At 43.7% G+C, this 20,100-nt stretch overlaps 2 protein-coding genes across 5 annotated transcripts in view; both read right to left on the minus strand.

Annotated features, from left to right (window-relative positions):
- Positions 1–2,937, minus strand: part of LOC138036240 (centrosomal protein of 104 kDa-like) — a 43,356-nt gene extending 40,419 nt beyond the window's left edge. The window contains exons 1-3 of one of the 4 annotated variants that reach the window (XM_068882584.1): positions 2,748–2,937; positions 1,776–1,880; positions 927–964 (exon numbers count right to left, since the gene is read on the minus strand). In XM_068882584.1, coding sequence (XP_068738685.1) covers positions 927–964; positions 1,776–1,850 — 113 coding nt within the window. In that variant the 5' untranslated portion in view covers positions 1,851–1,880; positions 2,748–2,937. Of the gene's footprint in view, positions 1–926; positions 965–1,775; positions 1,881–2,669 lie in introns of all 4 variants that reach the window. The other 3 variants (XM_068882586.1, XM_068882588.1, XM_068882587.1) reach the window with 3 other exon arrangements.
- Positions 2,938–11,725: 8,788 nt separating this feature from the next.
- Positions 11,726–14,233, minus strand: LOC138036245 (uncharacterized). The gene has a single exon (XM_068882590.1). The coding sequence runs from the start codon at positions 14,231–14,233 to the stop codon at positions 11,726–11,728; it is 2,508 nt and encodes an 835-aa protein (XP_068738691.1).
- Between the last annotated feature and the right edge of the window lie 5,867 nt (positions 14,234–20,100).

Below are 20,100 nucleotides of genomic sequence, written 5' to 3' on the forward strand. Positions count from 1 at the left end.
GCATTAATTTTTTTCCGCATCCTATCAGAAGCCCTGTAATATTATTACCGTATGTGTAATTCAGACAGGGCCAATTACTCCTCTCACCAATGAACGGGCTTAAGACAGAGCGAAATCTGTGTGGGTCTAGAGGAGGAAAAGGGCTAGTCAACTGCTCTCCCTAAAACATTAATACTACATACATGTACAATAGATTTTACTCTAACACCAGGCCAATGCAAGTTGTTCAAATGATGGATAGTGCTTATAATTAATCTACCACTCTGAGATAAATCACTACCAGGCCCCAGTTGTTCAACCGACGGATAGTGCTATCCGCTGGATAAAGCACTATATCCACTGGATAACTCAATTGGTTAATTGCTGGTGTTTATCTGCTGGATAGTGATTTATCCGGTGGATAGTGCTATCCATCCTTTTACTCTGTCTAACGCAAGAAGGTTTACTCATCAATGGGGAGCAGTTCAGGAGTCAATGGGTTAAAGAAATCATTTAAGGTCGATCATATCAACTTGTATAGAGCGGTTTTCAATTGACTGTCGAAAGCAATAATTAGTGAACTGCTTTGGATTTGCATTACTTCACTCAGTGATTGGTTCAAAGTTCTCACACCACTTTTTCAACCAATCACATTTTCCCGCACTTTGTGTCGGCTTTGCACAATTACTTCGAGTTTTGATTACTTTACTGGATTATCTCCATCCTTTTTGATTGGCCAAAGTAATTACTTTGGTTTTGGTTGTACGAGACTCAATTGAAACTCGCTCTCTATATTTTGCTTGACTGTTAATTTGAGTAATTTAAACACAGATTTCTTACTCATACTCCTTCTTACTCCTTAGATACATTTTTTCACTCAATTCCAATACATTTAAAATTGTTTGTGAACTTGTATCAATTGTGGAACTGTTACATGATTCATTAACCTGGTGGACTGCCATCCTTTCGTAGTTGGACTGTGCAACTGAAAATAAAATATATATTCTATAAGAATCTTGGTAATCTGTTATTAATTTGCAGTAACATACTTTGATCTTGACTAATGTGTACCTTGAAAATTTTTAGGGAATCTAGTTCAAAGTATGCTAGCGTATTACTAGAAGTGTATTATTGGTTGATTTCAGATACCAAATTCTGAACAACAAGTCGACCTTAAAGGATGATTATGAAAATGCAAGCAAAAAGGACAAGCAACATCCGTGGACATCTTGTTACAATTATGGACAACACTACATGTAATTTAGGCAAGATTAATCTCAAGCTAATGCAGCATGTGGCTTTTTGTAACCAAATGAGCATGCCTTTGGTTTGGAACACCACAGAATCCAGAGGGGACTGGTTATGCCTCGCTGTGCAATCTTTGCTCATCTTTGCAGGCCTGATTTTTGCGCCCTACCCTTCCCATCTCATGGCCACATGTATTTGGTCATGGAAGTAAGTATCTGGTCAGGTCAGTGACCTTTGCCGGTTAATGGCTTCTTCCAGGACTGTCAATAAATTTGAAAGTAGAAGGCTTATAATTAAAAGTAGGTGGCCACGAAAGTGAACTTGGCTCAATAGACTGTGGATGGAAAAACATTCTTTCTTCAGCAAGGACACCAGGTTGTTTCGTCAGATATAGCGCACATTTGAATAACAAAAGCAATGTTTGTAAACAGATATCTTCCCTATTCGTCCCTTCCTGTGCTATTAATTACCATATACTGTTACCTGGGTCCACCAACCTTCTAGGCACAAGCTTGGACTCATAGTATTCTTATCAATCACTCACTTACCTCTAGTTCTTTCACGTGATGGTTGTCATCAGAGCTGGAACTATAGACAACTTGAAATGTCACTTTACTGGGCATGAAGTCTCCTTCTTTACTTTAAATCTATATCTAATGCCATAAAAAATATCACATTGCTTTAAAAAAATAACCTTATACAAAGATTGCTTAAGTCCTGGAAATTTTACCAACAATTTTAAAAATAATCAAATATTGAGAAAATTTATCTGGGTTCTTTAGTTAACAGTTAAGGTCAGCTTGAAGAAAAAAAAACCGAAATCCGTGTTTTCGTCCTGTAATGGATATTTCCTCTCGGGTGACAAAAGAAAATGCTGAAAAAACTGTATATCTATACAATATATATCTATAGCCATCTTGACCTTAAGTTTCATTTATCCCACGTCTGTCAGTGAAACCATGAAGAATAATGCATACGTACATGCTTTTCTGTATGTTAGGAAATTGCTAGTTCATAAACAAACATCATTTCAGAATAATAAAGGCCAATTTAATTATAATAACTAATTTCAACAAACGGAAGATAAAATCTCTAGCTCTCATATAACTATATTGTACAAGTGTAATTTCTCGCGTTGTTCTACAATCTATAGATACGTTAATTTGCAAGCGTTATAAAGCTTTATTCCTCGGTCGAAGAGGTGTTGAATGAGGCTAAACCTGCACAGCTACTGAGAGCTTCTTCTGCTTTATCAATGAAACTGTAACAAGTTCATGTACCTACGTAAAAGTTTCGTATTCCGGGAGACCTCATTAGTAATTGTGTTATCATCGTATATAAGCGATCACAATATACCGTACACCATCTACAAGCGTACGGATGACCCAACTAACTACAGCTTACTACAGCTGCTGGGTGATAACGACAAAGTCGATGCTTACACGGTTGACAACGAACGGAGCTAATGTTTGCTTTTCGCACCACACAACAAACCTCTACGTATGCTGATACTCACGCACCAGCACTTCAAAATTTTGGCGCCAAGGGAAAGTAGGCAGCACTGTTCGCTACATTTCCGCTCTCCATTTTTATCTACAGTCTTCAATATGCTGTTCCAGGTTTCCGTGACTTTAGAAAGGTATTTTTTGTCACCATCATTGATAGCAATATCCTTCCATGGTGTCTTTCAGTCGGGAGCTTGTCGGGGAGACTAGACCGAGCTCCGGTAGCCGGAGATACCACGACACAGGTCTCCCAACTTGTAGTAACTTGGATTAACTTAGAGTAAGAGTTGGGAAAATTTGTTATTTCTTCTCTCGTCTGCGCTATTTGCCAAGATAAATCTATATTTTGAAAAATTCTTTGTTGCATTAAAAAGTCATGAAAGCCGTAGACTTGAGGTGTTTTCCTTCGTAGTTCCTCTGAACAATGGGAAGCCTGTGGTTTAAGGAATTTACTGTACGTTCAGTATTATGCTTGGCAGGGTCTCGTCTAGCTATTTCGGGTGACCCGAAAACACTGACCCCCGGTCCGAGGATCCCTTACGGACCACCCCAAAACACCAAAACAACACAGAATTAAAGATAAATAAAGTAAAGTAAATAACAACTGAAAATTTGTTTATACCGGTTGTCTAGATAGACCAATCTTGGCAGCGAGATCTCAGGCTCAGGTGTTGCCTTTTCCTTCGCTGTTGACCGGATTGCTTCGAAAAACACCGGTAATATTTAAGTTCCTTCGGCCATTTTGTTCGGAACAGAGAGATCGCGAAGCCTGGGGCGAGCTCACAATCCCGCTGGAGAATGATCCGAACAAAATGGCGGAGGGAAATTATATTTCCCCGGAGGGTGACTTACCTGACGGGGAGATGTGTTTCTCCGAACCCCTCGCAGACTGATATGAGCAATACTGGTGCATATGTCGCGCGGCCGCCGCCTGGATACCACAATATAAAAGAAAAGATGCGCATGCGCTAGGCCTCTGGGTGTGTGAGGCCATGTCGATTGGCAGTACAAGGGAGGGGAGGAAAAGATATCCTACATTGGCCTGGGGACCAGTATTGCTCATATCAGTCTGCAAGGGGTTCGGAGAACCACATCTCCCCGTCAGGTAAGTAACCCTCCGGGGAAATATAATTTCTCCTTCACCCCTCTCCGACTGATAGCCGCAATACTGGTGCAGTATACCAAAGCAATACTGCCAAGCGAATCAGACAAGGCCAAATAACAACCGTAACAATTTAATAATACTACATGAAGCTAGATGAGGCCAAAGGGTCCTTCAACAATACAATAAATGCCTCCTGCAAATAGGATAAGGCAAAGTAACAACCATAATGAAAAATAACTTCTCAAAGAGGCTAGAAAGAAACTTAATGTCCTACAACAGTACAAAGCCTCCCGTACCTGTATAACACAGAGGTATTCCGCGAAATGATAAATCCTAACCATTAAGCACAGCCCTTGCAAAGGCACCAGCAGATGACCCTTTGCGACAGAACCGTTCAAAGGTCTGCACAGAAGCCCAATCCGCAGCTTTCAAGATAAGATCAGCAGACAGTCCTGACGCGGCAGCGGCTGAGGTAGACGCTCCTCTAGTCGATCGAGTGGCCAGTGTAATTCAATTCAATTCCGGCCATACGCAAGGCTCTTGACAGCCACCGAGAGACTGACTGACTTGAAATTGCCTTGTGCGGAGAAATAAATGGCACTAATAGTTGGTTGGATTTCCGTTATCCTTTTGTCCTCTTCACATAAGCGGTAAGATAACGAATAACACAAATCTTGGGATTCTCTGGGAATGCCAAGAAAAGAAACTTCCGAGCTGCGTGACCAGGTCTGGAGTTCTTCACATGAGTGGGGAGTGAAAATTCCCATGACCCCTCTTTCCTGAGAGAATACGTCAAGTCCAACGGAGACAGTTCATGAGCTCTTGCTGCTGAAGTCAGTGCTAATAATAAAACAGTTTTATAACAAATCTGCTTTGGTGTTAATTCTTCTAAGAGTTCCAAGGACTCTAGGAATGACAAAGTAGTCTTAACGTTCCATGTAGAACAGTATCTCGGCTTAGGGGGTTTAATCTTAAACACCCCTTTCATAAAACGAGCCACAACGGGGAGGCCTAATAACTGAGTAGAGCCAACTGGGTCATGAGCCTGAGAAATAGCTGACCCATAGAGAGCGATCTTCCTGTATTCTAAATGCCTTGTATAACTAGGGAGGCAAGGAATGCAAGAACCTCTGCTACAGAAGCTGAAATGGGACAGGAACCCCGTTGAGAACACCAGCGTACCCATGCCCCCCAGGGGCCTGAGTAAGGCTTCTGGGTGGGCGTTCCCTACGAGGCCACCCAGATGTCATTAACTTCCTTTGAAAAGCCTGTTGCTTGGTAACGGTCCCTGATAGTGGCCAAACTGCCAGATGAAGGGACTTCCACTGGGGAGGGTATGCTGTTGGCTGAAATGGGAGAAACAACAGAGATTTGCCCTGGGGTAGCAGCAGTGGGCGATCCACCAGCAGCTGAATGAGGTCTGGAAACCATGGCTGTCCGGTCCAGTTCGGGGCAATTAGGAGGACCGCAGCTGCTTGATCCTCTTTGATCTTCCACAGTACCCGAGGCAGAAGGACTACGGGAGGATGGATTAGGCAAGCCCATTTGCTCCAGTCCAGGAGGAATGCATCCACAGCCAGAGCCCCCGGATCTGGGTACCTCGAGACATACTTGGGTGATTGGCGGTTTAAACAGGATGCAAAGAAGTCCACTTCTGGTGTGTAGAATCTCTGAAAAATGGACTGGAAGATCTTCCTGCCCAATGTACATTCGGTTCATGCGCTTTTGAGTATTTTTATAGAAAAAGCGCAATATAAGTATTAAATATTATTATTATTATTATTAGTAGTATTATTACTATTATTATTATTATTATTATTATTATTATTATTATTATTCTGGTCTCGATCTGCCTGAAGGCTGTGTCTGCTACCACGTTTTGAATGCCTGGATTATGCTGAGCTGTCAATAATACTACTGCCCACAACTCTACGGCTTGTACAGTCAGAGCAGGGGAGCGCGTGCTCCCTTTCTTGTTGATGTACGCCACCACTGTGGTGTTGTCTATTCTCAAGTGAATGTGTTTGAGCGGAGGATGTTGAGCCTCTTGGGACTGCAGAAGTGCTTTCAGAGCCAATGTTGCTGCTCTTAGCTCCAAGACATTGATGTGCCACTGCGCCTCTTCCACACTCCAATGGCCCCTGGTGGTAATCCCGTGGTAGGCTGCACCTTAGCCCGTTTTCGAGGCATCGCTCCAAAATGTGAGATCGATGAGTGGAAGCTGAATTGGATAGTCATTTAGACGGCAGCGGCTCTCTGAGACCCACCACTCTAGGTCTTTGTGTGCCTGGGAGGTTAAGGGGACTATCACTTTCCTTGCCTGCCATGTTGTGACACTGCTTGCAGGTATAGGCTTTGGAGACCTCTGTAATGAAGTGGTGCAACCAAGATCCCTGTTTGTGATGCATGGCTCATTTGTCCAATTAACGTGGACAGAGTCCTCACTGAGCCACTCCCTTGAGCAAGGGGGTGATGGCAGGTATCCACAATGGAGGTAAGGTTTGGTTGAGGGAGGGACAGGGTCATCGTGGTGGAGTCTAGGGAAGCTCCGAGGACGATTAGACGTTGGCAAGGAATGGGGGAGCACTTCTCCTTCTCCACCAAAAAGCCCAGCTTTTCCAGTAAGTCTACCATTTGAGCAAAGATTTTCTGCAGCACCTTGCTCTGTTGGTGTAGTAATAACATGTCGTCTATGTAGACAACAACCCGGATACCCATGGACCGCAACACTGCTAGCTCTGGCTTCAGCGTCTTTGTGAATGCCCTCGGAGAAGAGGACAGGCCAAAGGGAAGGCACTGAAACTCGTATGTTCTGTCCTGATAGACGAACCTCAGATACTTTCTGTGGGAGTGATGAATTGGAAGTGCGTAATATGCATCTTTCATGTCTAATTCCATCATGAAGTCTCCCTGCTGTGTTAGGGATTTCACTACTTGCAGTCCCTCCATCTTAAAGGACTCCTTCCCTAAGACCCAGTTTAGAGCACGAAGGTTGGTGATAGGTCGATAATCGCCATTTGCTTTTTGTACTAAGAACAGGGTTGAAGTGAACTGGTCGTCCTGTGGCCGGACGGCTCCCTTTGCTAACTAGTCTTTGATAGCCTTTTCCATATGGTAAGCATCCGAGTGGCATTTTACTCTGGTTACTCTCATGCGCCATTGCCTGAGGCGCCTGCAAAAGGGGATCTTGTAACCCTGAATTGTTTGAAAAGTCCAAGTGTCCTGTGTTATTTGTTTCCAATTCTGAACAAAAAATTGTAAACGAGTTGCTGATCTGTTGGTGGGGGGCGTAAACATTTTGAGACATGGGAACGGATAGTCACCTCGAGCTGGTCTTGGGGTCAGATTGCTGGGAGGATCCCGCTGTTCCTCCCCCTTTTGGGGGACTGCAGGTTAGACCTTGAGCCATATCCCCATTTCCGTTTCCCTCCAACTCGACTGTTGTCAGTGGTGCGGTAGTGTCCACGAAAGGGCTGCTCCCTCCTGTGTGGTCCTTTGGAGAAGTGTTTCGAGGCTGGTGTGCTGATAAGCGTGCTGTTAGTTGAGCTATGATCATGTTCACTCTTGATCTTTGAATGAAACTTGTCCGGGAAAAGGTACTTATCTGCAGGGATACCTTCCCGCAGAGTACGTTTACCAACTTCAGTGAGGAACTCAGAGAAGCGTTTTTGCCCCCAGGCATTGAGCCTAAAGTTGGCGTTACCAAGGAGGACTAGAGCATCTTCCAGTAGGTCCTTAATGGCATCAGGGTCAGGACCTTCATCGTCATCCTCTCCCTCTGAATTATCAAGGGCTGTCAAGGCTGCTAACAAGGGGCGAGCCACAACCAAGAAAGCAGATTGACGTTCAGCCAAGCTATCATCACAGGAGAAGAGATCCTTTGTTTTAGTGTAACCATGCCTCTTTTTAATTCCTCTTTCATCCCAGCCTCCATCGTTGGAGCTACCAGCAAGAACTCTGTGTCTTTAATTTGTGTATAGGAAGTGGTCAGTTCCTTCCACTTGTCTTTGGACAGGGACCAGGAAAAGGCCTTATTTGTGAAACTCAACAGGTCTTGAGAGATGACAGTTTCTTGTTCTGTATTATAGAAAAGATTCCCTCGGAGCGTGGTTGGCACCGTCGTTGCATCGGTGGATTTTGTCACCGTGTTAACATTATCCTTCAGTTCATTCTGTCCCGGTAAAGAGAGCGAGGCAATGACACCTTGCAGGACCGCTGGTAATGATTTTGCCACAGACTCTGCCACTAACTTTTCAAGGTCTGGCTGTCTATTACCGCTACCCGCCATATGGATCGGGTCAGACGGTGGACAGTGTCACCCTAAAGACACAGAACGCGGTCATTGACTCGTACCTTCATTTGTGCAAATCCTTGCTATAAATGCTTCAAAAAAAAAAAAAAATACAAACCTAACGCAATCGAAACCACTTACATTTTTAGAGGTTTCGCCAGGCATGTCCGACATTAAAAACTGCAGTAAATGAAGGGAAACACTCCCAATGAGCCGAGAAAACAGAAAAACGTGATGGGCCGAAACGCGCCACGATACGAAGAGGCACAGCGCATACGCATCTTTTCTTTTATATTGTGGTATCCAGGCCGCGGCCACGCGACATATGCACCAGTATTGCGACTATCAGTCGGAGAGGGGTGAAGGAGAAAGAAAGAAATTACAAATAGAACTTACTTATTGTCAATCTTTTTCGAAGCATTCCGGTCCACAGCGAAGGAAGGGGCAATGTGTGATTAATAGACTTTGTGCCCTAGCCTGTCACAAAGATGTTTAACACATCGCTTTCTACCGGTGAAGTCCCCATTCTGTGGAAATGTTCTAACATCATACCTATCCCAAAGGTAAAACAACCTCTATGTGAGAGCGACACCCGACCTATCTCTTTAACCCCTATTTTGTCTAAGGTCTTGGAAGATTTTGTGGTCTCTTGGATGATCGAGGATGTTGGCGAGCATATTGATAGTCGCCAATTTGGTAGTGTTAAAGGATCTTCCACCACTTACTGTGTACTCGATCTTATCCTCAACTGGCTTTCTGACCTTGATAATCCTGGTTGTTATTTGAGAGCCTGCTTCCTTGACTTTAGCAAGGCGTTTAACAGGATCGATCATACCATTGTTATTAGGAAGCTAATTGAGTTAGGGGTGTGTCGCTGTATCATATCAGGGATCTGCTGTTTCCTAACGGATCGGTGGCAATGTGTCAAACTAGGGCAGACCGTCTCCAATTTGCTCCCAGTACGTGCCGGTGTCCCTCAAGGGACCAAACAGGGTCCTATACGTTTTGTAATAATGATTAACGATTTGAAATTGGCTTCCCCGCGTTGCTCATACTGGAAGTATGTGGATGACATCACTATACCAGAATTTGCAGCGGCACGCAGGGTGCCAATTTTGCAATCTGAACTTGACAATATCAGCACTTGGGCTGCTACAAACAATATGGTTCTTAACCCCAAAAAGTGCAAGGAGATGACCTTGCGTTTTCGTAGAGTCGTGGACCATCTCCCATTAGCCTTGGCCATAGACACTAAGGCCCTTGAGTCAGTCGATGCTCATAAAGCATTGGGCGTTACATTTCAAAGTAATCTCAAATGGGATTTGCACATTAATAAGGTTGTGGCTAAGGCGTCAAAGAGGCTGTATATTCTTCGTGTCCTTAAACGCATCGGTGTACCACCTGCCGACCTACTTAAGGTTTATTTTGCGCTCATTAGGTTTGTCCTTAAATATTGTTGTCCTGTGTGGCATAATGCCCTGCCCGCCAAACTATCAGATAGGATCGAGCGAGTGCAGAAACGGGCGCTGCGCTGTGCTTCCTGCACTGCACTACCAAGAGGCCTTAGCTACTACCGGGTGTGTATCACTTCACACAAGAAGAATGGTGTAGCAAATTATTTACAAAGATAAATGAGCTCGAGTCCAGTCTTCGCCATCTTGTTCTACCGACTCGGTCGCAGGCACACGGCCGCTCCCTTCGCAACAAAGACAGACCATCCCTTATAAGTTGCAAAACGGAACGCTTTAAACGAAGCTTTTTTCCGGCGATGTGCGTTTATGCTCATGGCATGTAATTTAGGAACTTAGGGGAATTTAATGTACAACTTGATTATATATTTCTAGTTCCTAGTTTTTTATCTAATTTATCATATTTTATCCTCTCATTATTGTAAGGCTCAGACCATTTTGAACACAACGTAATAAGTTTTATCTTTGTAAAATAATTTCGCAATTCGCTTATTTCTAAGCGCGACGATTTTAATAATAATAAACCAATAAACCATAAACAACATTATTAATAAATATTTACAAATTTACAACCATATCCTATTATCTTTACAATGATCAAAAAAGGAAAAACTAAAGCAATATATGCGAATCAATAGAAACAATGATCTGTTATTACTAAATTTAGTAAACAAGTTCGTCTTAAGTGATCTTTTAAAACTCGAGATTACGGTGATTAAAAGAGGAAAATTTAAAACTAAAGCAATATATGCAAATCTACAGAAACAATGATCTGTTATTACTAAATTTAGGAAACAAGTATTTCTTAAGTGATCTTTTAAAAGTCGAGATGGTGTTAGACTTCCGAATTTCATAGGGTATTAAGTTCCATTCTCTTGGTACATGAACAGCGAATGCTAGGTCTCCCTATATAGGTGTAAAAATTTATTGGCTGAATCCTTCTGTGTTACAAGGCTTCAAATTCCGTAAGGCTCTAAATCTCGAAACTCGTAGTTCTCTCAATAAACGCTATCCGTAATCAAGGTATGTAAAACTAAACTGCCAGTATTTCCTTTCCAACAAACCACGTCCGGTGTAACAAGAACAGATAATCACTAAATTAGGGTAAATAAACGAATCTGTTTGCGGTTTCACAAATTTTCATTTTCCTAGGCTATTTCCGTTAATTGTTCTATTATTTTAATTCAGTTCAGTTCAATGTAGGCTCGATTTCTTCACACTCCCCCCTTGACCAACTGCTCACTGTTGGTCAAGAAGTCTCCTAATCTTGTCAGCAGTGGCTCCTGCGGCTCGTCTCGGTGATCTCACAATTTCCATTGGATGGTCAGGCTGCTGAACAATTCCGACTTTCTCGACTCCGTCATGTCCGTTTTCAGGCAGGTTTCCAGTGTTCACTTCCAGTGGGAAAAGCTTCTGTACTGGTCTCCGTAACGTTGATGGCTTTCCCTTCTTGCTAATTATCCGCGATACAGCACCTCTTTTGTGTCTATCGCTGCTCTCGATCAGCTCAGTGATCTCTCCCAATCTCCACTTGCTCCTCGCTAGACTCTCATCGTGAATTAGGACTACGCCTTCATGCAACCTTCGCCTCATTCGGATTTCGTTTGGTTCTGCAATGATGGAATTCCCTCAGCCCTACAAGGTACTCGTTGAACCATCGTTTCCAGAAATGTTCCAGTAACCTACAGAGGTAACGTGCTCTCCTTTCTACCTTGGGGGCGGTTAGGTCAACGGGGTTTGGTAGTGTAGCAATTCGTCTTCCAATGACCAGGTGGGATGGCGCGTCAATGGTTCTTGATCTGTGATGTCTGAGTAGACATATGTGAGAGGACGTGAGTTTAGTACTCCTTCCAGTTCTGTGAGGACTGTCAGTAGTTCTTCATAGGTCAGCTGTGTCTTTCCGAGAACTTTGCGAAGGCTCCTCTTTACCAGCTGCACCATACGCTCATAGTACCCTCCCCACCATGGAGCTTTCTCCAAGCTAAAGTTCCAAGTAATCCCTTGGTTGGCGGCAAAATCTTGAGTTCTCTTGTTGTGAAGTAATTGCCCCAGCTCCTTGTTGGCTCGCTTGAAGGTCTTTGCGTTGTCAGTTGTTTTGGACACTCGTCTGCCGCGTCTGGCTATGATCCTACGCAGGCACCTGACGAACGCTTCTGTGGAGAGGTCTGGTGTCAGTTCTAGGTGTAACGCTCTCGAAGGTTGCACAGGTGAATAAGCGGATGTACGCTTTCTTCATTTGCTTCGTAGTGCCGTTGGCGCTCTTTACGTACACAGGGCTTGCGAAGTCCACTCCCACATGGGTGAATGCCGGGCTCTTGGGGACTCTTAGTTCAGGTAGATCTGCGGTCGGTAGTGGTCTGTACGGCACTCCTTCTCTTTTCTTACAAATGACGCATTGATGCAGGATCTTTTTCACGTACTGTCTCCCCATCGGAATCCTGAAGTTAGTCCTTACTTCTACTAGAGTTTCCTTTACTCCACCGTGATTAATCTTACGATGACAGGATTCGACAATCAGTCTTGTAACGTGATGTCGTCTTGGTAATAGGACGGGATAACGCGCTGTGACACTCAACGGAGCGTTTCCAAGTCTCCCTTTGCACCTTAGAATGCTTTCCTGATCTCTAAACAGGCCAAGTTGTAGTTTAAGGTTCTCGAAGTTCTTCTCTCTCTCCAAAGGCTTCTGAACTTCACGGATCCAAAGTACTTTCGCTTCACTGATTTCTTCAGCTGTCAGGGTGACCTGTTTACTTTGTGATTCTTTTCTCCCGTTTCTCGCCGACGTCAGATTTCTGATGAACTTCAGGCTGAGAGCTGTTAGTCTGAATAGTTTAGTGGCATCGCTGAACCGCTCGTAGTCGATGATTTCAGTCATCTTTACAGAATTGCTAGGTTTTGTCGTGAGATTAACCATGGTAGTCACGTCCTGTGGATTTCGTTCCTTTGCTTTGAATTCCGTCATGCATTCTTCTGACAGATCCTCTTCTTTTAAAACTTCGGAGTTCGGGTAGTTCCTCGGTGGCCCCCTTAGCCAGGCGGGACCCTCCCACCACAAGCTGTTCTCAATGAGCTCAGATGCGAGACATCCTTTGGAACCAACGTCAGCAGGATTCTCAACTCCAGGACAGTGGCGCCAGCTCTTCACATCGATCAACTTGTGGATCTCGTTTTTTCGGTTCTGCACGAACTGCTTGTACTTTTTGTTGGATCGGATCCAGTAGAACACTGTAATGCTGTCAGTCCAACAAAAGACTTCTCTGATGTTCAACACCTGAGCTAAGGTTTCTTGTACGGAAGAGATGAAGCGGGCCAGGATTAGTGCGGCAAGCAGCTCGATTCTAGGGATACTCATGGGCCAAGATGACGTGACTCTGCTCTTGGATGCTATGAGGCTTGTTTTGTAGCCATCTTCAGTTTCAATGCACAGGTAGACAACTGCGCAATGCGCTCCCTTCGAAGCATCTCCGTACCTGTGTAGGGTTGCAAACTTCACTCTTCTTTCTTCTTCCGGGAAGTAGTAGCGGCTCACAGTCATTTCGCTAACATTTTCCAGGTCAGTCAGCCACTTTTGTAGGCGGTTTCTTCCAGTTTGAGAGATGAGCCTGTCCCATTCACACTTTTTCAGGCAAAGCTCTTGTAATAGCATTCTTAACACCACCATTACTGGGGATATCAGTCCAAGAGGGTCAAATAGTTTGGCTGCTATTCGGAGAACGTTTCCCTTTGTTGGTTCCAGGCACCTGGTGAACTTCATAACAATGGTATCTTCCTCCAGGTTCCAATTTGTTCCGAGGACTTTATGTTCCTTTGTGGGATCAATTTCATCTAGGCCACCAACTGTGATTTTCGCATAAGACTCTTCTTGATCTGGGGCTGATTCTTTTCTCTCGAGGTGCTCTTTCTTCGTTCGGTCACTTGAGATCTTCTCAATTACTCCTCTTCGGTTCGACGCCCATTTACGTAAGTTGAATTGTCCATCTGCGAAGCAAGAGTTAGTCTCTTTGAAAATGGAATACGTTTCTTTATCGTCTTCACCGCCAGTCGTCAAATCATCTAAGTATAGGCCTGCTAGAATATGCTCTGCTAAGGCTGGGTCGTGCGCATAGTACTCGGTGACGTGGTATCGTAATGTCGCGTTGAGTAAGAACGGGAAACAGTTCATACCGTAGATAACGAGGCAGAAGCGGTAGACCTCGACGTTTGGATCGTCCACAGTGACGTCATCAACCCACAAAAATCGCATAAGGTCTCTCTGTTGTTCATCTACTGCGATGTTAAGAAAGGCTTTCTCGATATCGGCGACTAGTCCAACTTTTTGGACTCTGAAACGTATCAGGATGTCTGCAATACCAGGGGTCAGCGGTGGGCCGGTGTAAGTGCAATCATTCAGGGTAGGACAGTTTGGTTTCACTTTGGCACTTGCGTCAAACACTACTCTCAATTTAGTCGTTAAGGCATCGGTTCTGATAACTGCTTGATGGGGCAAATAATGCGTCTGACCTTGTAACTGTTCTTCAGTTTCATCTACGCGTTCAATAATTCCATGATGCAATTGATCTTGGAAGATCTGGTGGTACTCTTTCATGACAGAAGGCTCTTTCCTCAGACGTCTTACCAGAGTGTTCAGTCTTGTCATAGTTATCAGGTAGGAGGTTGCGGTTTTCCTTTAACTCCAGTTTTACACAATATCAGCCGTTAGCGAAGGAAATGTTCTTTAGAAATGCGCCGTGGACTGTTTTTTTCTCTCTGATTCCAATTGAATCTACAAGTAGATCCCACAGCCGCTTAAGGAGCTCGTCTGTGGGACATTCACTTTTCGGTCCGCAGGTAACCTTTAGCACGTGTATTGAGACGAAATTGACGCTTGAAAGCCGTGTACTTTTCTTCTGGCTGGGAACAGGACCCGATAGTACCCATCCCGGGATAGTACAACTCGCCACAGGCCCCTCGCCGCTCTCCCCCCATTTCGTCTGTCCGGTGAAAAATACCCACATAAAATCAGCGCCAATTAGCATGTCAATTTCTAGATCTTCGTTTCCATGGTCACCGTCAGCTAATTCAATTTCTTTGAGATGCGAAAAATATTCCATGGTAGTGTCAATCTCATGACTTCCGATCGGTGTGCAAATTGTGGGTACAACAAAGGCTTCAATTTCTCGTGACGACCACTTGTTTGCATTTCCCACACTAACTATAATCTTCTCACACTCAGTTGGCTCTCCGGTGATACCCCTTCCGAATGTTTTAATCAAGAGCGGCTCCTTGCTGATTGTCGGCGACTTTATCTGGTCACGTAGACGTTTAGTGATGTAAGTTTTCTGGCTTCCTAAGTCGAAAATTAATCTCGCTCTTATTCCAGTTGAGGCGTTTCCATTTCCAATGAATGCTTGTGCGGTTTGTAACAGAATTGAATCATGCGATCCCACGTAAAGGGCTCTTCTTTGCGAGGCTTGAGGAGAGTGTTGATGACACCTCGCGTTGGCGGAATTCCGTTGTGGCTAACCGTAGATCCCGGCTGTCGTTCTTGTGGTGGCGGGTCGCATAGGCTAAGGTGATGTCTCCCAGAGCAATAAAAACAGGCCATGTTTGATGGGCAATCTCTCGCGAGATGTTTTCTTTTAAGGCAAACAAAACAACGACCCTGCTTTTTTAGGCATTCTCTTCTTGCTGCTTTGTAAGTCACCACATGGCAACTTGCTGTTGGGTGCGGTTGCTTTGCAAAATGTACAATGTGTTGTATTTGAAGGCTGGTTTCCGGAAGACAATACTGACGCGCTTGTTGGTCCCGATCTCGGCGGTCTCTATTCTCGATCTTCTGGACTGCATAAATTCTCTTTTCGGGCAAGGGCTTGCACTCCTCCACACCTTTCTCTATTTTCTACTTCACTGCGCAGAAAATGTAAGACTTGAATAAGATTCCATTCCCCATCTTTCATTTCACGGCCCACTAACAGGCGAATATCTTTGGGAATTTTTGTCATAAGCACCGGAACCAGAAAACTTCCGTAAGACTCTGTAGGCACTTCTAAAGCTTGTAGGCCCCTTACATGCGCTTCAACTTCATCATAGCTTTGCCATAATTTAAGAACGTCCGATGCGTTTCCCAGGGGCGGTAGTTTGAGAAGGCCATCCATGTGACTACTCATGATGACTTGTTTGTTCCCCAATCGATTCTTCAGGAGCTCGATTGCTGCATTGTAGTTGGCGTCTGTTAAAAGTAGACGGGCGATTGTTGCGGCTGCGGATCCGTTCAAAAGGCCTTTCAGGTAGTGGAAGTTGTCGATGTCGTGCACATCTGTGTTTTCGTGAACAGCACTCCTAAAACTATCCCAAAATGTTAACCGCTGGCTTGGTTCCCCAGAGAAAGTCTTCAAACCTATTCGAGGCAAATTCGCATGTTTGCCCGCACTACCAGCGCTTCCCGTTATTGAATTTTGGGGTCGGTGATCCATTCCCAATCTGGCTCTTACTTTCATGGAATGACACTGACACGCTTTCAATCTCCACGATGAGCCCTAACGTTTTGTCGCTAAATACTCCTGCGTCGGCAATTTCCTCTTCCATTTCTTCATCCTTTTCTGAGCCATCCAAAATAGCTTCGTCCAACTTGCGTATGATTTCCATACGGTCATGAAGCGAGATCTTGATTTGTTTGGTTTATTTCCCTTTGAAGAATCGAATTCTTTTATGATTTGTTCTGCGTCTCCCATCAACTTTGTGGCGTATAGACGATGCCCTTGACGCTTCTGTCTCTTTTTTGAGGCCATATTATGACTTCGTTGAAAATGCAAAGACTTTTAATCCGGCTCGTCAGGACCATGTAAAACTTTATTGGCTGAATCCTTCTGTGTTGTGAAGAAATCGAGCCTACATTGAATTGAACTGAATTAAAATAATAGAACAATTAACGGAAATAGCCAAGGAAAATGAACATTTGCGAAACCGCAAACACATTCGTTTATTTACCCTAATTTAGTGGTTATCGCTGTTCTTGTTACACCGGACGTGGTTTGTGGGAAAGGAAATACTGGCAGTTAAGTTTTACATACCTTGATTACAGATAGCGTTTATTGAGAAAACTACGAGTTTCGAGATTTAGAGCCTTACGGAATATGAAGCCTTGTATAGGTCTTGGTATACGATCTAGGTTGGATTAAAAGCTCATTACTGACAGAGCTCATTAATCTAGTATGAGAACGATAATGCATTTTATGAGCTAAATAGCTAGGCGATGTCCCATTTAGTGATTTATACACTAAAGGCAGAATCTTGAAAATAATACGGTATTGAATCGGTAGCCAGTGAAGCTCGCACAAAACAGGTGTGAGTGAACAGAACGAGTGGTGAGATCAGACGCCGAAGATGGAATTGGATCGGGCATATACTTAGGAAGAACAGAGAGGAGCACTGTGTTACAGCATTGGAATGGAGGCCAGAGGGGAGGAGGAGACCTGGTCGACCAAAAACAACAAGTAGGAGAATGGTTGAAGACGAAAGACGAGTAGCTTGGAGGCAATCATGGACGACTGTCAGAGCTTTAGCAGCAAACCGAAGTGCATGGAAAGAGAATGTCAAAGCCTTATGTGCCTTATGGCACGAAGAGATATAGAGATGGAGATAGAGATGCTGAAACCTACTCATTTGCAACACAACTCTAGCCGCCGTGTTTTGTACATTCTGCACTCTTTGTAACTGATCTTTAGGCAGGCCATATAATAATGCATTAGTTGCGTTACAATAATCTAGTTTCGATGTGACAAATGCGTGAACGACAACTGCTGCTGATTCTTTAGTGAGATACTTCCTAATTCTAGATAAGTTCCTGAGATGATAAAATAATGATCTACAGATGCTAGACACATGTGCATGAAACGACATGTGCTCATCAAAGATAACACTAAGACTCCTCACCGAAAGCCACGCTCTCATCACCAACACATAAGGAGCGAAAGGATGGAGAGGGACGATACTTTGAATGGATGAGCATGACCTCCGTCTTGTCGTGGTTTAGCTTCAATTCATTAAGATCCATCCAACGACAAACAGCAAAAATGCAGTTCTCGACCCGTGATTAGTAGCGTCCACATCCGATTGTCGGTGTATAGATGATAATCCAAGCCATAAGATCCTATCACTTTTGCAAGTGGCGCGGTATATAGAAGGTATAGTAGAGGTACCAGAACTGAACCTTGGGGAACTCCCACGGGAAGATCTCGTACCGTAGAATCCGTCTCATTGATGTTAACAAACTGAGTTCTTTGAGAAAGATAAAAATTAAACCATCGTAGTACAGTTCCTCTGATGCCAAATGATTTCTGCAATCGTGGCAGCAACAAGGTATGGTTAACGGTATCAAATGCTGCTGACAAATCCAGTAAAACAAGGAAAACACTCTCGCTCTTGTCCAATGACCGCATAATGTCATTCGTAACGGTGAGAAGCGCAGTCTCGGTGCTGTGGAAAATATTGTACGCCGATTGAAGAGGCTCATGTAGATCATTTTAACCAAGATAGTTATTCAATTGAACAAACACTGTTTTCTCTATCAATTTAGATAGGAACTTTAATTTTGACACAGGGCGAAAGTTACTAAACTGCTCAAAATCTGCATTTAATTTCTTAAGAAGATGTAATAGCAGCGCAACCTTAAGTTCCTTGAGCAGCAAACAAGAAGACAATGACAAATTAATCAGCCTTCTAAATACAGGAACAAGACTAGAATCGCATGATACTCACTGGAAGTGGATCCAGTGCGCATGTCTTAATAATTGAACCCCCAGTCAACCTTAAGACGTCTTCACCTGTTATCATTTCGAACTCGCTAAAGCATGACGTACACTCAAAACTCTACATAGTGCGCTCCTCCAGCTACTCTTTCGTAACCAGCAATTCATCACGAATTCGCACATTGTTAGCACTAAAGAAATCAGCAAAGGCATTTGCGAGTTCTTGGTAACTGTTAGCAGACGGATATCTTTTGTATATGTTCCTTTGCAGTAATTTATCAACTGTGCGAAAAAGTAGCTTGCTATCATGGAAATTGTCCTGAATAACTGCTGAATAACGCTGTTCTTACGCCTTATAGAGAATAGCATTTACAACATTGCACTGTTCCAAATAATTCACCATGTCAATTTCAAAACCAGTCGAACGCCATTTACGTTCAAACCCTCGCCTCTTTTTCTTCTGAATGGCGATCTCCTCATTATACCGAGGAGCATTTGGTCGAATGACAATAGTGCGAGTTATTTTAGATGCCAACCTGTCCAAAGCCTTGCATAAGACCTCATCATACTCTTTAGCCAATGACTCAATACTTTGCGAGACACATTCATCAGACAAACCCCGGCCGACGATCCAATCATCTCATTAAAATCATCAAAATCAAAACCCTTTAGTTTACGAAAGACGACAGTCCTCCTCTCATTTAATGGTTTCCGTAAATTCAAATTAAAGCAAAAAACCTTATGATCCGAGATAAACTGTTCCATGACTGTAACATTCTTTAGGCCTAAGACACCCTCAGTCTCATTCCTTGTAATGATCAACTCCAGTATGTGACCTCGTTTATGGGTGGGTACACACACATGTTGCTTTAAATTGAACAAATCCAGTAGCTCTCTAAATCGTGTCGCGTCCCAATTGGTCTTTTCTTCAATATGGAAGTTAAATTCCTCTATATCAAAAGCTCTTCTGAGCATATTACAGTCTCTTGCCATAGAGTAGACAATTCCTCCAGAAAGACTCCAACTGAAGCACCCCCCGGGGACGGTAGACAACGATTGCTCTCAAACTCTTACGAGCAACAAAAGTGACATCCATGCATTCAAATGATGTAAAAGAATGCTCACATAACCTTGTTTTAGCGCCAATACCTTGCTTGTAAAGAAGGCCCACGCCTCCGCCCCGTCCTACCGATCGTGGGGTGTGCAGGAGACGATAACCATTCGGACAGAGCTCTGCAATAGTCACTTCACTACCTTCCATATGCAGCCATGTTTCTGTAATCCCCAAGAAATCCACCTTGTAATCCACAACAAAGTCTTAAACAGTAAGAGTTTTGTTGAATGATGAACGAGCGTTCATAAGGCACGAGGTGAATTCCCTGTTAAACGAAAATTTAGGAGCAACACTGACGCGATCCTCAGGTGTCCATTCTTGACCATTCGATTTAAAGAAACAATTGTTGTAATCCTACGATCAGGGCCTGGATTCAATTTAAACACCAAGTCGCCGACATCTAGAATAAGATGGAAAGTCGCATTCGAGTTCGCATAGTAAGCACACAGTCTTTTGTGTCGCCTTAACTTGATCTTTAGCGAACCGCGACGAGTGTTTGAGGAGCCCAGCAACGCAATGAAGCGTCCAAGAAAACCATTGTTTGAATTCCAGGGAAGCCAAATCAATAGACCGCAATCAGCATGCAAATGACTGTGCAAATGATCGACTAAACTCTCGCCTCGGAAAACCACCAGCGAAACCCAGGATAAATAATTTTCAAAT

This window comes from Montipora capricornis, unplaced genomic scaffold (assembly GCF_036669925.1).
Source record: "Montipora capricornis isolate CH-2021 unplaced genomic scaffold, ASM3666992v2 scaffold_473, whole genome shotgun sequence".
NCBI classification, from domain to species: Eukaryota; Metazoa; Cnidaria; class Anthozoa; order Scleractinia; family Acroporidae; genus Montipora; species Montipora capricornis.

Bases quoted from the DNA above. Each gene is read 5' to 3' on its own strand.
- LOC138036245 (XM_068882590.1), bottom strand. From the start codon at position 14,233: ATGACAAGACTGAACACTCTGGTAAGACGTCTGAGGAAAGAGCCTTCT.